The 25,183-nt window shown below is 50.7% G+C and overlaps 2 protein-coding genes across 3 annotated transcripts; one reads left to right on the plus strand and one right to left on the minus strand.

The window, feature by feature from the left end:
* Positions 1 to 10: 10 nt before the first annotated feature.
* PGPEP1 (pyroglutamyl-peptidase I) lies at positions 11 to 16,326 on the minus strand. Of its 2 annotated transcripts, none has more exons than XM_086862514.1 (5): positions 16,152 to 16,326; positions 13,101 to 13,153; positions 8,028 to 8,144; positions 7,044 to 7,276; positions 11 to 5,892 (listed from the first exon to the last, which is right to left on the minus strand). In XM_086862514.1, the coding sequence occupies exons 4-5, from the start codon at positions 7,247 to 7,249 to the stop codon at positions 5,700 to 5,702; spliced, it is 399 nt and encodes a 132-aa protein (XP_086718640.1). In that variant the 5' UTR covers positions 7,250 to 7,276; positions 8,028 to 8,144; positions 13,101 to 13,153; positions 16,152 to 16,326; the 3' UTR covers positions 11 to 5,699. The 2 variants fall into 2 exon arrangements, with proteins under 2 accessions (XP_086718640.1, XP_086718639.1); XM_086862513.1 differs by lacking the exon at positions 16,152 to 16,326 and adding an exon at positions 15,838 to 15,934.
* On the plus strand, positions 15,954 to 23,341 carry LSM4 (LSM4 homolog, U6 small nuclear RNA and mRNA degradation associated). The gene is made up of 5 exons (XM_023942936.2): positions 15,954 to 16,463; positions 16,664 to 16,705; positions 16,812 to 16,910; positions 19,555 to 19,738; positions 21,839 to 23,341. The coding sequence occupies exons 1-5, from the start codon at positions 16,461 to 16,463 to the stop codon at positions 21,925 to 21,927; spliced, it is 417 nt and encodes a 138-aa protein (XP_023798704.1). The 5' UTR covers positions 15,954 to 16,460; the 3' UTR covers positions 21,928 to 23,341.
* Positions 23,342 to 25,183: the final 1,842 nt, after the last annotated feature.

The raw sequence follows: 25,183 nt of genomic DNA on the forward strand, positions 1-25,183 counted from the left end.
GACAGAAGGCTCAGAGTTAAACTCTTTTATTTCCTTTGAAACAGGGGTTTAAATCCTCAAGTTACAAAGTCCAGTCTGGCAGTACAAGCTGGGAGCGCTGGTCCCTGACCCCACAGCACATCAGGATTGTTGGGATTTACAAGGCACTGCAAGAACACACGGAGACAACAGAAGCCCTGACGGGTTGGGATCGGTGCTCCCAGAGTCCTGACAAGCACGAGGTGACACCTGAGATGCCCACACAGACACCGGTGGCTCCGCAAGGGACACACGGAGGGCTGGAAAAGGCTCTGGACAAACACCTCGCTCCAAGAGGAGACGGAAAAAACCCTCAGGAATTGGGGCCAAGCCAACCAAAAGTGAGGATGGAACAGCAAAATTCTGTTTGCTCCCTCCGGCAGGTCCGTGTGTGTGTGTGGGCACACCTGGGGAGCTCAGTGCAGCCTCTGAGGAGCACCCACGGATAATAATGGGGATTCCCATGGATTCAGGGGGTTTCCAGCCCAATTTTTGCACCCACACATCGGGCAAATCCATCCCCATCACCCCCATTCTGCTTCCCAAACGTGAGCCCAGCACAGGACAAGGCACTCCCTGATCATCGAAGTAAACATTTGTGATTTAAGAGGCTGGTGCAATCGAAAACCTGAAGGTGGATTTTGAAGTACCACGGAGTTTTCCCTAAGGGCAGAGATAGTTTCATTTCCCATCTTTAATTCCTGTTGGTGGGGAGGCATTTCCTTCCCTACTTTGTCTGAAAACGAGCAGAAGCAGGTCCCAGCTTTCAACGAATACCTCGAAGAATTAACAACTCCCTCAGCTCTGGAGCTTTGGCAGAATATCCCTTTCAGCACATAAGACACCCATCAGACAGGAATACAAAGGGTTTTTTTTTTTATGAAAAAGTGCACTTTTTACTGCAAAAAAAATTAGGGATTCTGGTGCAAAAATAACAAATCCATCGAGATCGAGATGAGTATTTATGGTATCAGCAAGGGGGGGGTTTTCTCCAAGTCAATAAATTTAGAAAGAGCCTTTGCAACTCTGAAATTCCTATTGTTAAAATAAAATTAAATCATTAAAATATTATTGGATAAAGTATTAAAATAAAAGGAGGTAAGAGGGAGGAAGTTACCTTGGGAAAGGATCTGTACAAATTAATTGCTGAGAAATTCATCTGCGCTGTGGGGGTGAAATCTGGAAATCAGAATGATGAAAAGCCCCACAGAAAACAATTTTTATGCCTAAAGATCTTGATTTTCAGTCAGATTTCAAACACCACCACTCCCTCCTGCAGCAGCTCCGTGTCTGAGCCTTGGCTGGGGTGAGAAATCCAGGAGAAATCCAGAAGATTGAGGAGTCACAAGGAATTAAACCACAACCCCCCCACACACAGCCAGACATTCATTGCTGCTGCAGCTCCTGTGGGAGTAGGGATTCACCAAATTCCCTCCTTTCCAGGGTTTTCCCATTTTTGGTTTGAAGAAGCTCCTCCTCCTCCTCCTCCTGCAATTCCTAAAAAAATTCCTTAAAAAAAATCTGCCCAGCAGGGCAAGGAGTCAGAGAATCCCAGGATGGGTTTGGGTTGGAAGGGACCTCAATGATCCCCCAGTTCCAACTCAACTCAAGATTATTTGAGCCTCAGAAGAAACTTCAGTGGATTTTTAACTTCTTTTTAAGACCTTTCCTTACCAAAACCAACAACCCTGGGAGCCTGTGCTGTCCAGGCCTGGAATCTCCCAGGTTTTTATTCCAGAGGTTTGGAATATTCCCCTTTGCCAGCTGCTGAGGCACTGGAAAGTTCAGTATTGCCTGTTTGGGACACAGGGGGGGGTTGGATGCTACATCTACACCTGGCCCCAGGTGAGTTCAGACACAAAACACCTTTTCCTACGGGATTTTCCACAGCACAAATCCCACGGAGGTGACAATTCACACATCCCTGGACCCTCAAGGGATGTTTTGCTGCCGTGGGCATCGCCATCCCCACGGCTCCAGGGAAGCACGGATCCCGAATCCATCCCAGAGCAGAGCAGCTTTTTTTAGCTTTATTTTTGTGGTGTCTCAAACCCTGCAGGTTTGAGGTTCCTCCTGGGATAACTCAGCAGTTCCTGGCTGCAGCCTTCACGTCACAACCGCGCTCCACAACCTCAAACCCTCTTCCTGACCTTTCCATCCTTTCCCACCTCTCCCAACGCTCGGGAGCTTGGGGAATGCTCCAGGTTAAGGTGAACTGCTCTGCAGGAGCTGCCAGACTCCCAAAAACTGCCCCCCCCCCACCTCAAAAATTCCAAACCCCTCGGGTTGGGAGGATCAAATCCCACAGGAATCCTCCCAGGCTCCTTTTTCCTGGGGTTTTAAAGCAGATTCCCAAGTTGAATTCACCTCTCGACAGCAGCATCACCAAACTGAGACGTTTCTGAGTCTCTGGAGCTCCTCAAAATCCCTCTGCAGCACTTCAGGGCTGGAACAATGAAATTGTCATCCCAAACACTCCCCGACACGTGGGCCAGACCCTGCTCCAGGCAGATAAATGACATCAGACCCAATCCAGCAGAACCTCCCTAATCCTCTCTTCCACACCAAAAATCCTCAGCCCCGTTTTCCCCCCCTCACCTTTATCCCCAGAGACAATTTTGCAGTCACAGCACCCTAAAATTCCATATTTTTTCCTGTTTTTTTTACATTTTTCCCACATTACAGGCACGGGAATGAACGTTCCACCTGAACTTCCTATGCTTTTACTCACTAGCACAAAGGTTTTGGGGTTGGCAACAGGTCTCTCCCAGTCAGTGCAAATTAGCAAATTCTATTAATTGATGATGTGGAAAGCAAATAGGATTTTGCAAAAAAAATCAGCTTTTTGAAGCTCTGCATCAGTTTGATGTCCTATTCCCAAATAAAACAGGGATCTGTAGGAAAAGCTTTGTGAATTGAACAACAATAACAACAAAAAAAAGCTGAAAAAACTCCCCCCAACCCCAGAGTATTTAATTTAGGTCATATTAAATAAAATTAGTTCAATGCCATTTTTCCCAAGTTGGGCTACAGGAGATTTCTCTACCACCAAGACACCTTTTATAAACACAACCTCAGGCTAATTTCCCAAACCCCCCCCCCAAAAGAAAGAATATAAAATAAATTATGTTTCCTAAGGAGCTGATCACGTGGAGCTTCCCAAAAACAGATCGGGAGGAAAAGCACAGCTCGAAGCAAGTATGCCCCCCAAAAAAATGGGATTTTTAATGCTGACACACCCAAGGCCAAGCACTGCAGTCCTCAAACTCCAGCAGGCACGGAGCTGGCTCCGGATTTTCCCCTGGAACAGCAGAGAGCAGCCAGGGAAAGGAATATTTTTAGGTTCTGAACAGGATATAACTCCCCAGGCTGAAGAAACCCGCGTGGGAAGAGGCTCTGCCCACGGAACTGCTGCTGTCTGTGCTCCCTGCTGATGGATCCTGAGCCACCAGCCACATCCAGGGGGATCTCCAGAGGGTGCAGAGACAGGGATGGACAGGGAGTTTCTCACCTGGAGACGCTGATTCCTCGTGGAGCCCACCCTGCTCCTGCTCCCACCCCTCTGCAGGTCCCTCCTCCTGCCCCTGCTGGGATTCCACACTTGGAATTTTGGTGTGGCCTCACCAATCTGTTGATTTTCCACCTCCATTTCATCCACAGCTAGGTTACAGGTGAATTCCTGGGAATTACTCCATCACCAAACCCCCGGGGGATATTCCTCTTCCCCAAGTTCAGCAGCTACGAAACACCCAGGACAAAAAAACACTTCTCACCAACAAAGGAATAATCCTACAGGGACAAGGAGCTCAACTAATCACAAAAAAATAAACAAAATCCAAAACCAAACAAAAAAAAAAAAAACTGTGTCAAAGCACGAAGATTTCAACAAAATATTAAATAGAATAAATTACTAATCAGGAAATCTGACAAGTGCTACCTCAGATTCGATGGGAACCACAATATCTCACTCGAAGGCAAATTCCTCTGAGCAGGAAGGACTGGATAGGGAACAGAGAAGGGATTTCCTTGGGTCTGTCCAAAAAAAATCCTCCTGCTCAGGTGCCCCCAGCAGAGCCCTTGCAGCTGCAAAGTCTTTGTCCCATCTCAAGGAGTGGTTTTGTCCTGTCACCAGATTTCTCCTGGCAAGCTCAGGGCAGCTCTCACTGAGAGTTACTATAGCAGAGCCAGTCAGCACCAGAGAAAATTCAAATCACGGGGGTTTAAAACCTTTAAAACGTTGGGTTTTTTATATATTTGTATCTATTTGTGAAAGCATCTGTTCAAATCACAGATTTCTTCACTCAAATGGCCTCTCCACGAGGCCTCAGCTCCCACTTTTCTGTCTGCTCCTGCTCCCACTTCAGCTGGGTTTTCGCTGGAATCTCAAAAAATTTGGCAGCAAACCTCCACACACGACCAGCACCACCCACCTGCTGGGATCCTGCGTGTACCCTTCCCCAAAATAATTCCTGGGAAAGTTCCCACAAGCAGCACCACTTTTGCACCCTCCCATTGGGAGGGGGGGACACCAAGAAAGAGCCCGGAATCCTCACTCCAAGCAAAATTCCTTAAATTTCAAATCGTTGCCTCTTTTGGTTCCCAGGCAGTGGGATTGGGTTGAAAATCTGACATTTTGATTTTGCAGGGTGTCTTTCCCATCTGCATTTTTAGGCCTCCACTCAATCAAAGGTGGAATTGGGATCTCAGTTAAACATGATTCTCCTAAACTGGAAGAAGAGGGAAAATTTGCAGCTAAGGAAGTTTTAAATTTAAAACCTCAACTTTCACCTTAAAAACAGCATCGAGCACCAAGGGCCCAGCACAAAGATCTCCTGTGGGGCCCTCAGCAGAGCTTTTTACCCACCACTGATTGGTTTTAGACACACTTGAACCGAGGTGTTTGGTACAGGAGGTCCATGATTCGAGGGAGGGAGGTGGCCAAGAAAGAGGCAGGAAAGATCTGGAAAGATTCAGGAGTCAGGCTCCAGAAAAAAAATAAAAAATAAAAAATCCAGCTGGATTTGGGTTCCAAAAGAAACCCCAAACATCTTCTACTGCAGCTAGAGAGACCCTATGGATATCTGGAGGATGTGGAGTGAGGAATCAGTGCCTAAAATCATTTTCCATTCCAGCGATTCCAGGCTCCTCACCAAGCTCTGCTTTCCAGGACAATCCCAACTCCAGCTGTCCTTCCGAATCATCACCTTGAATTTGGGTCAGGAGAGGGGGAAAACAAACCCAAAACCAAGTGAAAGCAAACCTTCCAAGTCAGGAATTAGCCATGAGAGAACTGGGTGAGCAATTCCCTGCACCTGAAGGCTGAGTCCAAGTGAGGATCCATTCCCTGGAATCTCCCAGCACACATCCTTCAGGAATCTTCAAGAGCTGCAGGTGTTTTAGAGAAGAGATTCTGAATCCTTTGTTGCTCAGGCTGAAACTCACAGATTCAACAAAAAAAAATTGTTAATTTCTAGAAGCAGAATTTGTGGAATTCTCTCTTTTTTTTTCTTTTTTTTTGAAGTCTCCAATTCTGTGTCCAGAACCATTTTTTGTTGTTAGGTTTGGTTTGTTTTTTTTTTTTCCTTTTTTTTTTCTCTCTTTTATTTCTTTTCCCCCCACAATACTTTGGCAGCAGGGAAAAATTTTTGGAAGTGCAATACTAGGAGAGCTCCTGGGCAGGCTCAGTGTTCATGTTGACAATTGATTTTGTCTTCAGAATGCTCCAAAACATCCAGCATTTCCTCTATGATGGCCTGCAGGGCCCGGCCCAGCTGTTCTGCAGAATAAGGTTTTCCCAGAGGAGGCACGTGGACAAACGCCGACCTCCCACGGCTCTGGTACAAGGAGGTGTAGTAGGTGAAGTCACAGAGGTACCTGGAACACAAAACCAGAGATTATTCAATTCAGATAAAATAAATAAAAGGGGTAAAACCAAATAAAATGAGCTGTAGGTTCCCATCGTTCGGCGCCGCGGTGGCATCCTGGGGGTTAGGGGAGTAACGTGGAAGGTAAGGAGGGAATTGTGAGTCTGGGATTGTTTTAATGAAATTTAGGATAAAAAAAGTGAAGATTTCTCTTTGTTTTTTCCCCCCCTGAGCATTGAAAAGCAGGTGGTATGGGCAGCCCTGAGAAGTGAAAGGCGTGGGAGGCTTCAGACAGCCGTGAATGTGGCACTTGGGGACACGTGGTGGCCTTGGTTGGACCTGATGATCTGAGAGGGCTTTTCCAGCTTCAGTGGTTCCATGGAAGGTGTGGGGGATTGTAGGGGCCTCAGGAGCTGAAGGGAACAGGAGTGACACAGACACAGGAGGTTGTGGCTATCCCTGGATCCCTGGAAGTGGCCAAGGACAGCCTGGCTGGGGTTTGGAGCAGCCTGGGATAGCGAGAGGCCCCTGCCCCTGCCAGGGCTGGGGTGGGGTGGGATTTAAGGTCCTTCCAACCCAAAGCAGTCTGGGATTCCCTGATGCCATCAACAGGGGGACAAGATGGTGTTCAGCAGGCTTGCAGGGCCTGAGGGGCTCCAGGAGAGCTGGGCTGGGACTGGGGACAAGGCCTGGAGGGACAGGACACAGGGAATGGCTCCAGTGCCAGAGGCCAGCGCCAGCTGGGACAGTGGGAAGGAAGGAATTGTTCCCTGGGAGGATTCAAAGCCAGGCTGGAGGAGAGAAGCTCCAGGGAGACCTTGGAGCTGCTTCCAGAGCCTAAAAGGGCTCCAGGAGAGCTGGAGAAGGATTTGGGACGAGGGCTGGAATTCCAGGACACAGGGAATGGCTCCAAACCGGGAAAAGGGGAATCTGGGTGGGATATTGGGAAGGAATTCCTGGCTGTGAGGGTGGAGAGGGGCTGGGACAGAATTCCCACAGCAGCTGCTGGAAGTATCCCAGTACACTGACAATCCATCCCTGGATCTACCCAAGAACTTCGGTGCTTGGAGCAACCTGGGTTAACAACCACAAAACCCTTAAGGTGCTTCCCAAGCCATTCCAGCATTCCCTGACCCCACATCCCCAGGGGTCACCCCTCACCTGCCAGCGTCCTTGGAGATGGTGACGGTGACGTCCAGCCCCAGCGCCGAGACCCTCCTGCACACGGCGTCCATGTCGATGATGGAGTCGATGCACTCGGGGCCCCCCTCCACGCAGCACTGCGAGCCCGGGCAGAAGCGACAGTTGTCCAGCCCTTTGTAGCCCACGTTGTGGCCACACTTCTCCAGGGTGACGGTGGTGGCCATGCCCGACACGCCCACGTGAACCACCAGCTGCCAGGGAACAGGGATGGGGTTGGATTGTGGGAAATGCTGGTGGGATCCTTCCAGCTCGGGGTATCTCTGATATCCCTGCCTGCCCTGACGCTCCGTTCCCTTCTCCAAACTCCCAGCCCAGCTCTCCTGGAGTCACTTTAGGGACTGGAAGCCTGGTGACATCTCAACCCTGTCACCGTGCTCGTGAAATCACCGACTCCTGTGGGTTTAGGTTCTGCATGTGGCACTCAGTGGTACTCAGTCCAAGGCTGGACTCAATGATTTTGGATCATTTGTCAGCCTAAATGATTCTGTGATGTGATTTTAAGGTTCTCCCCACTCTGGGAGTGCACGGTTCCATCCCCAGTGAAGCACGGGGGTGTTACAGGTGAGCACCAGAGGAACGAGGCAGTTTTATCATGGGCACAATTCTTCTCATTTCACCCTCTCCTGACCTAAATTGTGATTTAATCAGGGTGAAAAAGGAGCGTTGGCACCTTCACAGCTGCTGGAGGAGCCCAGGTGGCACAGACAAACCACGAGCTGTCTAGACAGCCCTCTGCAGTGGCCCCTTCACACCCACTGCTCCTGGGAGCTGGAGCACTGTAAAATCCTACAAATTCACATCTTCTCACCACAAAAGAGGAAAAGATCCAGCCAGGGACTCCCAGGCTGAGGGAATACATTAAAAAGGAGACTTCACATGGTGCCCTCTGCAGATTCCAACCCTTTGCTGGGTGGTTTTTTTCTCCTGCCTTTACTCACTCACTTGGGGACTGTGCTTCTTCCACAAGGCAGGAATGAGTCTCTGCACGGTCTGGTACTCGACAGGGACCTCGTAGACGTGCAGATCCACGTCATCCCGCAGCCCCAGCTTCTCCAGCTCCTAAAAACACCAGCACAGCAAAACCGAGATGGTCAGAGACGAGATGAGCAGAGGATTTACTCCTGGGAGGTTTAATGGCAGAGTGAGGGACTAATACCAGTTTACACCAGGTTGTATAACCTCGTAAACAGCACCTGGAGTGAGTTTACAGCAACCACTGTGGAAAAAAAAACACAACAAAGGCATCTCCCCACCTGTGTGAAGAGTTTCACCCACAGAACCGTTTGTCTGGCTCTGGTGTGTGTGTGTAACAAAGAAATCAACATTTAACTGACAATAGTTATCAGCAACACCCACGCTCCCAAGGAAATCTTGGCTCTGTTATTTATAGAGGGAGAGAGTCACAATCCCTGCTTCTTTCAAGGAGTGACAATGTAGAGAAGGTGGGACTGGAAGGATTTTCTCCATCATCCAGGGCTGCTGGCCTGGAGAGTAATTTCACATTTATTTCCAGATAAAGAGCTCTCAGGGCTGGGTGACAGCGCTGGTGATTCAACTAAGCCAGTGAATTATTTCTCCCTCTCTAACATGAAAACACCCCAAATATCCTGGCAATAAATGGAGCCAACTTCCTTCAAACCTTTTAAAACACAAAGTGGCAGTTAAATAACTTGCAAAGACTTTAAAACCAGAGGAAAGGGTGGGGTTTCTTTTACTCCCCAGCATTTCTGGCTCTGTTTGATCCCAAAACTGGGAGTTTCCCCTACACACACTTTTCTCCCTTGCTCTCTCCAGTCCCACCAGTAAGGCTCCAGTTGGAGCTTTGTTCCTTTGAGCCATCAACCCCAAACTTCCCAGAATTCAAGGTCTGGAGCCTCTGGGAAAAGAAAAAAGGGTTCTTAAACAAAACCATCAAACTTTGGAGCCAGGTAACACCAGGAAGCATTTTTCCAGTGGGAGAAGAGACCTTGGCCATCATGTTTAAGGAATTCCTGTATCATCTAACCTGGATCAAGCTTTCCTCTTGTCACAAAATGCCCAAAATAGCTGTGGATCTGAGGTAGGAACAGGTAAAAGCCATCAAAGGACAAAGGACACTTCAAAATACTCCTGAATTTATCTCTATTCCAGGTTTGGATTGGGTGACCAGAGCCACGAGCTGCTCTTTGAAGCAATTCTCAGGCTTTATTTCCCTCCTTGCAAGCTTCAGGCCAAGGAGTGCAGATCAGCTGTTTTCACTCTCCAACCTTGTATCCCCCCAGGTTAAAAATTAAAAATTAAAGACACTTGAAAAGAAAAGACAAGTTGAGGTTTGAGGCCTCCCCCATTTAAACGTGAGCAGCGTCTTGCTATCGTTTTTCTGTGTTTTTATCAGCATGAGCGGTTTCCCACTGAGGAACAAAACACCTTTCACACTCCTACAGCCCAACCACGGCGATGTAACAAGATTTAAGGTAACTAAAACACCCAGAAAGGCCAAAGTGACGCTTTCACAGAGCAGCAGATATGAGCAACGATGATAAATCACCGGCTCTGGCTCCCAGGGCAAGGCTGATATTAAAGCCTTGCTGTATTGATTAGTGTCTGGCACACTCAGACATTCATTACCAGAGATGGATGTTAAGGGATGGCTCATCACAGCTCCTCTGCACAAATCTGCCCCCAAAACCTCCCCTGCTTTACCTGGAGCCCCAACAAAGTGAAGGGGTTTACAAATGACACGATTCCAGCACCAGTCAGCCTCTTTAGGAAGAGAATAAACACTCTTTAGGACTGTTAACACTAACGAGTGATGCTGCTGAAGGTGAAGGATGATGAAGGAAACAGCTCCTAGGGATGGATTTGATGGTGGGAAGTTTAGCTGGATGAAAAGAGAACCCTCCCCACCTCCTCCAGCCACTTAAAACCTTAACTTTACCAAGCCACAACTTTCCTTTTAACCAAGCCCAGCGCTCCATGATGAAGATGTTTGTAACCTTCCTCCCCTCTCCCAGAACAACCTCTCCCCCCCAGCCCTGTCCACCTGACAAACAGAGCACACTGAACATGTGTGACCGATTCCCTGACCCCTCCACAATGCTGCTCTTTGTCAGCCTCTAATATCCTTATCAGGTCTGTCTAGACACCCTGACAGCAATTGTCCTTCCTAATGTCAGAATGCACTCTGACCTTTCTCCTCCTCCTCCTCCTCCTCCTCCTCAAGCACTCTGGGGGGGATGAAGGAGCCCAGCAGCTTCACAGTCCACAGGTCACACCTGTGCCCACACCTAACTCACAGCAGGGAGGGCAGAAAATTCGCTGAGAAAAGCTCATTTTAGTCATTTCTTCTTGGAAGTTCCTCCCCAGCAAAAGTTGTAGAAGTGGAAGAAAAAAAAAATAATAATAAAAAAATCCTGAAGTGAAACGCTAAAGTGGTGAAAACTCAAAGCAGCAAACCCAAATTATCATGGAGTGGTTTTTCTGTAAGGCTTAAAATAAAGCAGAAAGGAGAATTTTCTTCCCACTGGTTTTATAGGAAAGTTCTCCCCTGCAAGTAAAAACCCAAATATTTAATCAGGGCTTTTTTTTTTGGGGGGGGTGAAATTTTGAAACTTTTCATTTTGGCAGCATTATTAGATTGCTGCTGTCGCTATTTAAGGTACCCATGTGTAAAAATCAGTCAGCTTGCAAAACCAGACAGAAATTCACTGCACTTCCCAGGGAAAACTCACACCGTGTCCGTGTTCTGTGGGAGAAGCCAAATAAAACCAGGGAGGGGAAAAGAAAAAAAAGAAGAGAATTTTATCCTCAGGATGCAGCACAATAAAAGATGTAATAAACCAGAACTAGCTCAGCCCTAGAGCTAGGAAGGATTTACAAAGATTGTTTAATTGATTTTTCTTCTATTAAAATGCAGATCACACCGTCTGGGATTCGGGAACTCAGACACGCCTTTGTGTCCACTCCGCTCCATGAAGTCCCCGTCTGAAACTTGCACAATGCCCACCTCGCCCAGGCTCAAAGACATGCTGTTCCTTTTTGTCTGGGCCTCTCGGGGCTGAGACAGGGGAAGGAAAGGCAAATCCTCCCCGCTGCCTCCGAGCTGATGTTTTCAGTCACAATAATCCGCTGGCGATGGAACGGGACGCGGAGCCTCCAACGCGGCTCCAGTTTGTACTCAAAACACCCTGGTTCTGGGTTTTATCCACTCAAAACTCCCCAATTCTGAGTTTTATCCACTCAAAACACCCCAATTCTGGGTTTTACCCACTCAAAACATCCCAAGCCTGAGTTTTACCCACTCAAAACTCCCCAATTCTGAGTTTTATCCACTCAAAACTCCCCAATTCTGGGTTTTATCCACTCAAAACACCCCAATCCTGAGTTTTATCCACTCAAAACACCCCAATTCTGAGTTTTATCCACTCAAAACACCACAATTCTGGGTTTTACCCACTCAAAACATCCCAATTCTCAGTTTTACCCACTCAAAACATCCCAGTTCTCAGTTTTATCCACTCAAAACACCCTAACTCTGCATTTTACCCACTCAAAACACCCCAATTCTGAGTTTTACCCACTCAAAACACCCCAATTCTGAGTTTTACCCACTCAAATCATCCCCAAGCCCCTAAAAATGGATTTTAAATGGAAGGGGATGACTTCATCCATCAGCCACACAGCTGAGCAGCCACCAGCGCCTCGAGCTGCTTTTATTTAGGTTTGTTGTTTTTTTTCTTTAAGCAACATCACAACACCCACCACTTTTCCTGCTCTAAAAGCAGCCTTTTGTCTGTCTCCTCCAAAATAAAAGCAGTTATTTACAATAGCTGACACTACACCAGCAAGAACAAATCAGCAAGCCTCACTTCTGATTTCTAGGAATGTCCTGTGTTTTATCCCCCACCCACAACCTGCAAATTGACACAAACTTAAATATATTCATTCCAAAAAAAAAGCTCTTGGAGGCCAAGGTTTTGTCTTCTCCTACCAGCCAACACATTAAGCAGCTGGACATTAGTTGGCTGTAATTGATTAGAGTTTGTGATTCAATTTAAAAGCATTTGAAAGGAGATATTAATCTCAGAGCTCTGAAGGGGAGAGAGACGTGGTGGGGAGAAAAATAGATTTAATTCCCTGAGCAACTGTACTAAAAGGTACCGTGGAATTCCCAGTAGCTTTGCCACAAACCCCATCCAGAAGTGACAAAGAAGGAAGAAGTGGAATAATGTAGCAGCACCATCCCTGTAAAAAGTGGTTTTAGAGAGAAAAAAAAATCCTTAATTCCATCTAAAAGAGCTTAATTCCTTCTTCTTGCCTCATTTGTGGGATGTCAGCCTCACACAGATGAACTCCTGGGCACAGGGTGGGGTTTTTGGGGTGTGCACAGCCAGGAGTTGGACTGGATGATTCCCTTCCAGGATATTCCAGGATTTTAGGAATGTGCTCAGGCATCAACTTGATTTGTGTGAGCAGGGAGAAGCTGCAGGAAAATCATTTCCCCAGAAACTCTCCTGTCCCAACAGCCAAGCACAGAAGGGGTGATCCAAGGGGGAAAAGAGGCAGCTCTGCCTCGGAATCAGATTCCTGACACTCAGACAACTCCACAAAACCACCAGCTGCAAGTCTCCTCTCAGGGATGAGGCTCGGTTTAAAGGTGAACCAACTGGCCCAGCTTCAAGTCAGAACTGAGAGAAAAACATGCAGATTCCTCTGGGTCGGTCAGTTGGTTTGTTTGTTTTGAATTCTCCAGGGCAGAGGAAGATTCCGAGCTCCCTGCCCCATTTAAAATCATCCAAAGCTGGGAATTCCTTACTTGCCTCAGCTACATTAACTCAATCTCATTAAACTCCACCAGCTAAGGGATTGTTTCCTGAGCAGGGAATCAAACATTATCCAGCTGACCATCTGGATATCTGCAGTGAGCTCCATTAATAAACTGGGAAGAAGTTGTGAGTGATAAGAAGAGATGAAACCCCAAATTTGGAGGGATCTCTCCTCTATTTTGACTTCCTAAGAGGAAAATTCAGGGGTTACCTGAACTGCAATCCAGCTGGCGTTCACAGCGTGTTCTCCAAACGGCCCAAACCCTGCAAGAGAAGAAAAATTCACAGATTTCACTCAGTTTGAACTTGCAAAGAGGTTTGGGCTTTCCTGGTTTAGTTCTGAAAAAAAAGAGCCCCACTTCTACCACGAAATCCTTATTTCTTTACATCTGAGTACCAAACAAGACACCTGCACTAAAATATTTCAACTGCAGCCTTGTAAAGTGAAGGAAAACTGTAACTTGCTTGAAAAGAAACTTGTTTTTTTCTTGGGGGGAAGAATTTTCCTTCCTGCCCAGGTTAGAAAAACTTGTTATTACCAGCTAACTTGCCCAATGTCACAGAATTAGAATCATGATTGGATTTTCTATTCCTGATTGCTTCAGCCCACAGCAGATGCTTCCACAAGCCTGCCTCAAATGTTCCTTTTCCGCTCAGGGTCTTCTCCAAGATCTTCGTTAGCATTAATTACACCTCACAAGGAAATAAACAGAGCTGTTGACAACCCACCTACACCACAGCAAAGGCTACCAAGGCTTTATCAAAAATACTTCCTTCAGCACCTCTAAATTCCTAATGAATAACTTTGGAGTTAACTGGTAATCCATAACATCTTTTTTTTTCCCTGAGCAAGCACACAAAGGTTGGGCAATTTATCTGGGCGTAACGTCGATATGCTTTAATTTAAAATGTCAGTGTTGCCCTCCGAGCCTCGTGCAATTAGGAGACATAAATTCTGCCCAGCCCCTGAAAGGATCCAAGAGGGACCACAAATATCAGATGACACCTTAATGGAAATGTTGGATTTGCCCTCCCCAGCCAGGCTGAGGTGATGCTGCACAGGAGGAATTTCCCAAGCGTGGGCTCGTCCACACCCCGTGGATCTCAACCCGGCGTCGCCGGCTCGCCAAAATAAATATTCCCACAAAAATCAAAAATGTTGGGGGTGTTTTCCTGCGAGCAGAACTGCAGGGGTGTGAGACAAACTATGACAGGGGAACGAGGCAAATGAATGCCTTCCCAGCTGTTTCTGCAAGTCCCACACGGCTCTCTGGAAGCAAACACTGAGACCTGCTAAGTTTAATTCCTAAGCAATGCGTGATAATCCTATAAAAGATACAAAATCCATATTTTAACAACTCAGCCGCGGAAAGGCTGGAATTCTACAGGTGCCCAGGCACAGGGCACGATTCCCTCGCTTCAAATCCCAAGGCAAACTGGCACAAACACAGCTGGGGTTATCGCTGCCCTGACTCATCTCATCTCGTGTTATCCCTTCCTGGGAACATAAGGAACTTTGTGGGCAGCATCCGACCCCACGGAGCACGGCACATCCACCACGGGGCCCTCCAAGGCTCATTAGCAGTAAACCAGCTGCAGGGATCGTGATGGGATTATCTCCTTAACGAGTTCTAAAAAAGAAATTGTGCACAAATAACGCTTATCCTCGGCCAGCACGGGCTCGGAACCCACTGGGAACACGACACCATCCCCAGTTTTGAACGGAATTCAGCGTGACATCGATGACATTATCAAACAGGGGCAGAGCTGACAAGGCAACCGCTGCCTTTTGCAACCAGACTTTCCTGGGGAGAAAAAAAAAAAAAAAAAGGAAAAAAAAGAGCGTGGAGGAGCCTTGCGAGCAGCAGAACGTCTCCTGACGCAAGTTTTCTGTTTAGTCACCGCCGCTCCACGCTGGATTTGGGGTTGGGAAAGGCAGGATTTGCCACCTGCTCCTTGGCTCCCCACAACTGTTCCCTGGAAAAAGCACTTTTGCCTGCGATTACGGCCGCTCCAGCGCAGCCCCTGCTATTCAAACGGCCTCAACTTCAGCTGCTGGGGGGAGACCTGAATAGTTTCGGCAAGTTCCCCATTTGTCACAGGACTGCCTCACCCACAAATCACCCCGAGCAGCCTTTGTACCCCGGGAAGAGCCTGACAACGCCGGGGCCTCTCGCTGCCTGCGCTCATTCTTCCCCGAGGCGCCTCGGGGGTGCTTTGGGGAGCGGCTCCCGCACCTTGGCGGCTCAGGGTGGGGTGGTCAGCGGGCAATTCCCCCCTCCCTCAGCCCCAAATTGGTTTTCCAATCCTCGGGAGGCTCGGTTCCCTTCTCTCGGCGGATCGCAGACCTTCGGGATGGGGTGATGGATGGGGAATGGGATCCGAGCGGCCGCTGTTAGGAAAGCCCCTCACCGCTGTACGCCCCCAGTGTGACACCCCTGACCCACAGCGGCCCGGCCCCAGAGCCCCCCATCCATCACCCCACACAGGGGACAGCCCGTTCCCTCAGTCACCCTCCGATGGGACAGCTCCTCTCACCTCAGGGAAGGGGTCCCCCACTTATCCCCCCACTATCTCAGGGAAGGGGTCCCTCACTGCGCCCTCCAAGCTCTGTGGTGACCCCAAAATTACCCCTCTCCCCCGGATTCCTCATCACAGGGAAAGGCGACCCTCCAAGCCCCCCATCACCTCGGGGAGGGGTCTCACACCCACCCCCGGCTCCCTGAGCTCAGGAAAAGGGTCCCCAAACCTGCTCTCCCCACTAAGCTCCTCACGACAGAGCGGGGCTCCCCCGCCCTGCACCCCCAGACCCCTTCACCCCTCAGATCCAGCCTTCCCTCCAAGCCCCCCCTCACCTCGGGGAAGGGATCCCTCAGACCGCCCCCTCCGATCTCCCCTCAGGGAAAGGCTCCCTCATCTCCCCCATTTCCCCTCTCAGCGCCCCGTACCCGTCACCACCACCGCCCGCCGCGGCTTCTCCATCGCGGCTCCGTCCCGTCCCGTCCGTCCCGTCCCGTCCCGTCCCGCCGCCGCCGCCGCCCCGCACTGAGCGCGGCCCCGCCCCGCGCCGCCCGCCCCGCCCCGCGCCGCCCGGGCCCGCCGCTTCCGCCGCCGCGGCGGAAGTCCCGCAGCGGGACGGCCTGGAGCCCCTTCACCCGTTACCGATCACCGGGACCCTCTGTGCGCCGCGCAGCCCGGGGGGGCTCCCGCTCGCCCGCCTCAGCGCGGGACTCGGGGGGGTTTGGTTAAACAAAACGCTCACCTTGAGCCTCACGGGGGTTCCCTGCCGGGCTGTGGGGGAGCACGGAGCGGGGCCGCGGTACCGGGAGGTCCGGAGCGCGGATCGTCCCGTCCCGGTGCGTCCCGTTGCGGGCGGTGCCGCCGCAAAGGCGCGGACCGGGCGGCGCGGCGCGGCCGGGCCGTGATCCGCTCTCTGATTGGCTGCTGCGGGACCGCGCCGCGCTCTGATTGGCTGCTGCGCGACAGCGCCGCTCTCTGATTGGCTCCGCTTGGAGCCGGGGGCGGTTTGAGCGGCAGCGCCCGGCGCGGCGGCGGCTCCGGGTCCGGCACGATGGTGAGCGGCGGCACCGGGGCCGGGGAGCGGGGAACCGGCATCGGGAGGAGGCTGGGGCGGAGGGGAGGGCCCGGATCGTCTCTTCCCCCCCCGCCAGGGATGGCGTGCCCGGTGCCCCGATCGGTGCTCGGGTCGGTGCCCCGGCCGGTGTCCCGTTGTCGGCCGGTGCCTGAGGCCTTTCTCCTCTCTTCCCCTCGCAGCTGCCCCTGTCTTTGCTGAAGACGGCGCAGAACCACCCCATGGTGAGTACCGGCCGCGCGGCCCAGCCCCGCTCCCCTCGCCGGTGCCGTTCCGGTGACACCGGGCACATCCCGGTACCGGCGCCCCGTGACTGCCGTTCTCTCGCAGCTGGTGGAGCTGAAGAACGGGGAGACGTACAACGGGCACCTGGTGAGCTGCGACAACTGGATGAACATCAACCTGCGGGAGGTCATCTGCACATCACGGGTAAGGCCGGGGCACCGGGCACCGGGCACCGGACACGGGTCACGCACCCACTGCCACCCCAAATACCGTCCCCAAATTTCCCCAGCTCTGTCCCTGCAGCCGGGCTGGCTCTGCTGGAGTTCACGTGGCTCCGATGGAAGCGTGAGCTCTGCCTGAAATGCGGATTTAATGTGATTATTGATGGTGTCTGTATGATTATTGATAATGTCCGTGTGATTATTGATAATGTCCATAATGAAGGAGCAGCTCTGATCTGCAGGTGACGTTCTGCACATCACAGGATGAGGGGCTGGGGTCCCTCGTCCCCCTGGCTGAGGAGCTGGGACCCACCTGCTGTGATGCTGATCCAGCTTTCCCAAAAACCAGAGCCTTTACCTGTCCCAGGCAGCCTCAAACAACACAGTCTCCTTTATTCTTTTATTCCCTGCCTGTCTCTCCCCTCTCCACATCCAGCTGAGTTCACTGAGCCTGCCCGGGACCTTTGCCCTTGGCCAAAGTTTTTCCAGCAGATTGGGATCTGTGCTTTGGGCTTTGACCTCCATCAGAAATGCCCGCTCTGGTCCCTGTGGGAAGCACAGATGGGTGGAAATGCAGCTGCTGTTGTGCTTTCCCAGCCCTGGAATGTCAGAGCTCCACGGGAGAGGCTGGCAGGGATCCTTGCTCTTCCAAAATTCTCCCTTCAAGCCCCCCCAGCTCCCGTTGAAGCCACGGCAGGAGTTTGGAGTGGTGGTGCTGGGGCACGTCAGCGTGACAGAGGAGATGCTCTGAGTGAGGCTTGGGAGGGAATTTTGGGGTGGAATTTTGGATTTCGTGGCTGGATTTTGGGTCAGACAAAGAACCGCTGTTGAGTTTAGTGGGAGGGAGACTCAGAGGAGGTGACAGCCAAGGTGACCCAGGACACAGGTGAGGATTCCTTTCTCCTTGGAAATTGGCTTCCAAAGGCTCAGCGCTGGGAAGAGCAGCAGCTCAGGTTTTTTTCCCTCTGGGTGATCTGAGGGATCCCCCAGGAGGACATGGAGCGAGTCCAAGGTTGATCAGAGGGATGGAGCAACTGAACTGTGGGAAAAGGCTGGGAAAATTGGGATTCTTCAGCCTGGAGAAGCTTTGGAATCACCTAATTGTGGACTTCCAGTGCCTGAAGGGGCCGACAAAAACACGGAGAGAAACTTTGGATGAGGGATGGAGTGACAGGACACCGGGCATGGCTTCAAACTGACAGAGAGGGGAGGGCTGGATGGGATTTTGGGAAGGAATTCCTCCCTGTGAAGGTGGTGAGGGTTTGGGATGACATTCCCAGAGCAGCTGTGGCTGCCCCATCCCTGGAAGTGTCCAAAGCCAGGCTGGACAGGCTTTGGAACAACCTGAGACAGCGGGAGGTGTGAAATTGAACGATCTTTTAGTCCCTTCCAACCCAAACCATTCCATAACTCCACAATTCTCCCACCTGGCACACCGGAGAGCGGCCTCAGCTGCCTTCAAACGCCCCCAAAGCCCAGGTGAAGGTGGAACCTGCTGGGTTGGGCTGGTGGGACTGGTGGCATTGGCCACTAGATGGCACGGGACAACGAGCCAGGAGCCGCTTGTTTACCGGGGGAGGCCGGAACGAGGAAGCTCCGGAGCCTGGAGCTCCATCCCTTCCTGCATCCCGAGCCAAGCAGCAGCCAGGCACATCCAAGGCAGGGTGGGGTTTGCCGGGTGTCTCTTGGAAGGGAATTGTTGCTCCTCTGCCTCGTCCTGGGCTTGCCCGTGCAGGCAGAGCCGCCCCAAATAACTGCGGCTGCTGCATCCCAGGAGAGCAGGAACGGGGCGTGCTGGTTTCACCTCCTCTCCTGGGATGAGCAGGCGCCTCTTCCACATGAGGATCTCTGGGCTGGAGCCATCCCAGCTGCAGCCAGGCCCTGCTGGAGCCGGGACGAGGCGGGTCCCGGTCTCTCCTCCCAGTTACATCATGGCCAGGGAGTTGTTGTTCAGCTCCAGGTTCTTATTCCCACACCACTCGTTGAAACCCTGCTGCTATCCCAGCCCTTGGGATCCCAGGAAAACCCTGAAACTGCCTGAAAGCAACGCAGGGAGGTGGCTGCTCCGAAACTGGGCACCTGAAGATATTTTTTTATAATTATTATTATTATTATTTTTTTTTTCTCCTTAATAAATATGTAATGTGTGAGCTGCTCATTTCCCTCAGCTGCTCACATCCCACAGCCAGCTGGCTCCAGAGCTGCCTCGCTGCTCCCTCCACACCCCAGAGGAGTGAAGGAGTGGGGTGACACCCATCTGGGGAAGAATCCTGGCCACAGCTGCATTTTTTTAGCAGAATCGGTTGTTCACCACCATTTTAACTCGTGTCTCTTGTCCCACTTTCAATTCCCTTCTCGTGCCAGAAGGGAAGAAGGGCCTTGTTTCCTCACCCTCTTCTTCTGACGTTTTCTGCCAGTGTTTGGGGGAACAAATTGAAACTACATTTGTCTGTGGGGCTCTGTGTTTTGGGGGAGTTAAACCCCCCCTTTTTCACAGCTGGTTACAGATAATGCTCCCAGCAAAGACTGCTGGAGCTCTCACCCTCTCCAGAAACACCCAAAAGCCCTAAAAAGTCACCCAAAAGCAGCAGGTTTTGCTCGTGGCCTCACCTGTTGCTCCCCAACAGGACGGGGACAAGTTCTGGAGGATGCCCGAGTGCTACATCCGTGGCAGCACCATCAAATACCTGCGGATCCCCGACGAAATCATTGACATGGTGAAGGAGGAGGTGGTGTCCAAGGGCAGAGGCCGTGGTGGGATGCAGCAGCAGAAGCAACAGAAGGGCCGTGGGGTTGGAGGAGCTGGGCGAGGTAAAAATCCTATTTTTTATTTTCCCCACATTTTTTTTTCCCCCCCTCCTATTTTTTTTTTTCTTTTTTGAGGAGGGGGATCTCTGCCTTGAAAATTTCCCCCTCTTGTGCAAGGAAGGGCTCGTGCTGCTCTGTTTGGAAGGCAGGGCTGTGTCTGGGAGAAGCAGGATCCAGTCGAGCGAGTGCGTAAGGCAGCCACTGCCAAGGAACAGGGAGGATTCGTGCCAGGGATGGGCCTCCCTCGTTCCTGGGGCTGGGCAGGAGCTTGAAGAGAGTCTGAACTTGACTATTTCAGCTCCTCCTGCCTCGTTTGGGAGCGTGGCCCTGCAGAGCTGTAGCTTAGCAAGGCCAGGGGGAAAACAAAAGGCTGTTCTGGGTGAAAATAATGAAAATATACCAGGTTCTGCCCGTGGCAGTGAGAGGAGAAAAAATCATTTTCTCCCCTGTTAAAACAGGGCTTTGGATTTCCTGATTTGTTAATGTATTTATATTTAAAAAAAAAAAGAGAGAGACAAAACTATCTGAGGGTTTGAGTTCCTCCTGGAACATGAATAATTCATGTTTCTGAGAAAGGAGAGGTTGCCACTCGGGAAGAAATAGGTCACCAAAACAACCCTTCCCATTTGGCGGGGTTGGGTGATCCCAGGGCACTCCAGCTGGGGGACATGCTGCTCCTTTTCCCCCAAATTACCCCCTGGAAGCCTGGGAGCTGTTCCTCTGCTCTCCCTTAATGCCACATCCTTGGGATTTGTGGTCACCCCACAACCCCAGGGCTGCTCTCAGCCCAGGCTTCGCCTGCAGTGGGAGCTGAAAAATCCCCAGCTCAGTTTGAGGAGGAGCCCTGGGGCTGGGGACGTGTGTGAAGCTCTCTGGAGAGCTGCCTTAAGGAGCTGCCTGTGCTTTGGCTATGCCAGGAATCCTGCCAGGACAGGTGGGATGGACCTGGGGCCGTTCCCAGCCCAAACCCCCCTGGAAGCTCCCAGCAGGCTGAGCTGACCTTTTCCAAAATCCGAAGGTTTTATTTTATTTATTTTTATTTTCGTTCCCTTCCTTTCCTTTGCAGTGCCCGGAGCACTTGACAAAGGCAGTTTTTTGGGGGATTTTTTTTGGGATAAACACCAAAACCACACTGTTTTCCCTGCTGTGGCAATGCCCACCTTGTGGGGAGCAGGGCTGAGCTCCGAGGTGGAGCTCCTGCTGTTTCCATGTTGCAGCTTCAATTCTCTGATGGAATATTTTCAAGGGAAGCTTCGGCATTTGCTAATTAGCTCAAAGGTTTGGCTCTCATTACCGAGACATGAAGGGAGGAGGGAAAGGAAAAAAAAAAAGAAATAAAGGCAGGACAATTTTGTTGGGAGGCCAACAGGCAGGAGGGAAGCTGTAATTGTGCTCACAGTTGAAAGGATTATTGTTTCTGACACTGGTAATCCTCCTCCTTTGACTTCTTGCTTGCCAAACTCTGAAGTCCCCAGCCCTTGCTCCAGGAGGAGCATCCCAAGCACTGCAGGCTTGGGAATAAATTATGTTAATAATTGGGAATAATTTATGTTTTGCCTCTGGTTTGGGCACATCTCTTCCTCTGGAGAAGTTCTTGTGCCTTGGATTGGGTCTCCTTTGGGTTCTGCCTTTTGTGTAGGAGGGTGGATCCACATCCCCTCATCCCTAGGATGGGATTTTGGGGATAAATCCTTGGCTGGGCTCAGCAGCTGCCGTGGTTTTGGGTCTGAGGGTGCTCAGCTCACTGTATCCCCCCAAATCCCAAATCCCTGCTGTCCTCTCCAGAACAGCTCTCAGGGGACACCTTACAACCTGGATTTTAAATTTCTTGCTTCCCTGGTTCCATTTTTTTGGGAGAAGCATTGGTTTACCATGAGATGAACATTAATCATGAGATTGATACAGATCCACAGATACTTCTGAACTCGCTGCTGAGGGGGGAAATAAAAGCTCCGGGACTGAAAAAGGAGAAGTCAAAAAGTCCCATTTCTGCTTCTGAGGCTCAAAAATAATCAAGTTTTTTGGGTAAAACACGAATCACCCAAGCTCTAAGTCACTGCTGGCTCACAGGGATGTTGTTACCTCTTCCTTTCTGCTCCACAGGTGTTTTTGGTGGCCGTGGCCGAGGAATTCCAGGCAGTGGAAGAGGCCAGCAGGAAAAGAAGCCAGGCAGGCAATCAGCCAAGCAGTGAGATGTCCCCACCCGGGCCAGGGACAGTTTGGGTTTTGTCACCTCAGGGTTGCCACGTGTCCAAAAAAAGTTCCTTTTCCCACTCTTCCATCAGAATCAGAGCCCAAATCATGTTCCTTTGGAAGCCCCCTCACTCTTTAATCTGGTGGAGTTTTCACTCCTTGTAGTCAGTAAATCATTGGAAATGTTTTTTAAAAAATTCGTTCACGGTTAAGGACCGAGCTTCTGCCTTCTCCTCAGAGTGAATTTTTCAGGCTCACCAGGTTTAATTTAAAATATTTTCCTGTTCAGAGGTACCAGAAGGAAGGCAAACACTTTCTGGATTGCTTGGATTTTTTTTTTTTTTATTTTATTTTATTTTTTTTAAATACTTGAAACTCGGGAAACTTGTTTTGTTTGTAACAGATGTGTTTTGGTTTAAAAACACTGAACTTGATGATATTGTGTCTGTATGTGAATAGTCCTAAAGGCTTGGGGTTTTTTTTTTAAAAAAAACAACAAACTTTTGAGCTATTGCTTTTCTTCTCCTGCCCAGTGAGTTCTGTTTCTCCCATGGCTTAAAGGAGAGGTGAACATTGGCCTTCAAGGCCTGTTCCCAAGAGATCTTTGTGACAAATGAGCGTTTCCCCAATTAGTTCATTGCCAATCTGACTTCAGATTTGAAGTTTCCTTCAAAGGAACAGGTTTTTTTTTTTCTGTGTTCTTGGCTTTTTTTGGTTTATTTTTTTTTTTTTTTGCATGAGGCTGGTGCACCCCTTCTTCCACATGGGGGGATTTTAAAATTTTCTTTTATTTTATTTTTTTTGGAAAAGCGACTTGAGTTGATTTACACGGATTTATTTCACCCCCCCCACCCTGCTTTGAAAACTCTCTCCCTTCTGCTGGGACACCAAGCGCTGAACTCTGACAATATTTCTCAACCTAATTTCTTCCAGCAGCTGGTGATTGACCTCTCTGGCTGTACCTGTCACTTCCTTCCCCAGCCACCAATTATCTTCCCTTGGGGACACAGGCCAGCGTGTGAACGTGTCCCTCCCGTAGGTTCAGAAAACTCCTGGCAATTCCCAGGTCAGGTTACTCCAGTCTTCCATCCCATGAGTGAAATACACCCTCAGAATATTCTGGCTGATCCCAGCTGAGCTCCTGCACCAGGGCACGGGGGGAAGAAACAGCTCCGGGTGTGCCTCGACCCTCCCCTGCATGGGTGAAACAGCTGAATTTTTTGGGGGGGAAAACTGATATTGTGGCTTGTTTTGAGCAGGTTTGGGGTTTGTACAACTGGTTCTCATGTTGGAGCCTCTGCCATCGCCGCTGTACTGAAAAGGAGTGAAGAACATGCTTTTATAGACTTATTTTTTTAATGTTTATAGAACTGGGCGCAGTGGTGAGTGAGAATAAATCTCCAGCCTCTTCCAGCCGCCTCCCTCTGTGTGTCTGTGATGCTGCTGGGCCCTGCCCGACCCAGAACCCTTCCCTGAGCCCTGGAATCAGGGATAAATCCCTAAACACTCCCTTTCCAGCACCAGCCACGTGTTCTCCGTGGAGCCGTTCCTTGTTGAGGCGCTCCACGCTCATCCCAGGGAGCCAATTCCAGGGGATGGGGTGATGTGTCCTCCCTCCTGGAAAACTCGTGTGGCATTTTAACAAAGCCCAGGCTGTGTCAGACTTTCCCTTCCCAACCTGCTCCCTCCCTTCGGATCCCTCCAGCCACAGAGGCTCCCTGTGCTGTGGCTTCCCTGCTGGAAAGGGAAACAGCTCCAGCCCTGCTGGGATTTTTAGGTCTTTTTCTGGCAGGAGAAATCCTCACTGCAACAGTGGGACCTTTGGCTCCAGCTCAGGGTAGAGTCCTCCAAGCGCTCCTTATCTCCTGGCCAAGCTCTGGGCTCGGGTGATGGAGCTCGTTAAGTTCTGCATTTGTTTAATTACACCACGGGCTTTAGCAGCATTCCCTGCCTGCTTCCCCCCTTTTTCCATTTTCCACCTCTGCAGGAATATTTTTGTCGCCTCCAAAGGGCAGCTGGGTGGCAGATGGCTCTGTGGAAGGGCACTGATGTCACGCTCAGCTGTCACTTCGGGCTTTTCTGCCCCAAAAATGGGTGTCTGGGGCTGTCACTGCCCCGTGGCAGCGCAGGGAGGCTAAAAATTAAACCAAAAAAAAAATTAAAACCAAAAAAAAAATTAAAATTAAACAAAGCAGGGAGGAGTGAGATAAAAGCAACAGCCAGAGAGGAGGGGAAAAAAAGGTCTGAGCCTGGCTGCCGGCGTGGGTGGGTGCAGAGCCTGGCAGGGCCAACGCATCCCGCATGGAAAGAGCCAGCAAAGGCCACCCTGGAAACCCTTCCCGGGATATTTTGGTGGCAGCCGAGCCGGTGGCAGCTCCAGCAGCATCGGGTTTGTGTCTGTGAGTGCCCCACGGTGACTCAGAAGTTCTGAGCCTGGCCGAGGAGGCAGCACAGGAATAGTTACACACCAGCGACGCGGAGGGAGTGGCTGCCGAAATATTTCAGGGCTGTGCTAAGCAACTAAAAATACACGTCAAACCCTCCTCCTCCTCCTTTTTCCTTTTTAAATCTGTTTTCTTTCTCTCTCTCTCTCTTTCTGTGGGGTTTTTTTTTTGCTTGTTTTTTTGTTGTTTTTTTTTTTTTTCTTTTAGTTCTTGTTTTTTGATTGTAGGAGGCCCCTGGGGGTTCCTCGGGGACAGGGCAGGTTTGGGGACAGGCGCTGGCAGCTGTGACTTCTTGTTTTCCCGGCTCGGTTCCTCTCTCCCTGCCTGTGGCAGTGACTAAGAGGCAGCTTCCCCTGCGTGCCCAAATCCTGGGGTGCAAACCCTGCTTGTTCCCTTTCCCAGGGGGAGCTTGGCGTGTGGATGCACCCCTGGTAGCCCATGGGCACCCTGTGTCCAGCCCATGGGCACCTTGTGGTGTCCAGCCCATGGGCACCTTGTGTCCAGCCCATGGGCACCCTGTGTCCAGCCCATGGGCACCTTGTGTCCAGCCCCTGGGCACCTTGTGTCCAACCCGTGGGCACCCTGTGTCCAGCCCATGGGCACCTTGTGTCCAGCCCATGGGCACCTTGTGGTGTCCAGCCCATGGGCACCCTGTGTCCAGCCCATGGGCACCCTGTGTCCAGCCCATGGGCACCTTGTGTCCAGCCCGTGTCCTTGGTGTCCAGCCCGTGGGCACCTTGTGGTGTCCAGCCCGTGGGCACCTTGTGTCCAGCCCATGTCCTTGGTGTCCAGCCCATGGGCACCTTGTGGT

The sequence above is a fragment of the Cyanistes caeruleus genome, chromosome 25, assembly GCF_971803275.1.
Source record: "Cyanistes caeruleus chromosome 25, bCyaCae1.hap1.1, whole genome shotgun sequence".
Taxonomy (NCBI): Eukaryota; Metazoa; Chordata; class Aves; order Passeriformes; family Paridae; genus Cyanistes; species Cyanistes caeruleus.

What these genes read in the sequence shown, in the direction of transcription:
- PGPEP1 (XM_086862513.1), bottom strand. Translation starts at nt 15,871, where the DNA reads ATGGAGAAGCCGCGGCGGGCGGTGGTGGTGACGG. An exon ending in GCGGGCGGTGGTGGTGACGG is followed by an intron (nt 13,154 to 15,837) that starts GTACGGGGCGCT and finishes CTTCTCTTGCAG; the next exon opens with GGTTTGGGCCGTTTGGAGAA. An exon ending in CCAGCTGGATTGCAGTTCAG is followed by an intron (nt 8,145 to 13,100) that starts GTAACCCCTGAA and finishes TGGTGTTTTTAG; the next exon opens with GAGCTGGAGAAGCTGGGGCT.
- LSM4 (XM_023942936.2), top strand. An exon ending in CGGCGCAGAACCACCCCATG is followed by an intron (nt 16,706 to 16,811) that starts GTGAGTACCGGC and finishes GTTCTCTCGCAG; the next exon opens with CTGGTGGAGCTGAAGAACGG. An exon ending in AGGTCATCTGCACATCACGG is followed by an intron (nt 16,911 to 19,554) that starts GTAAGGCCGGGG and finishes GCTCCCCAACAG; the next exon opens with GACGGGGACAAGTTCTGGAG.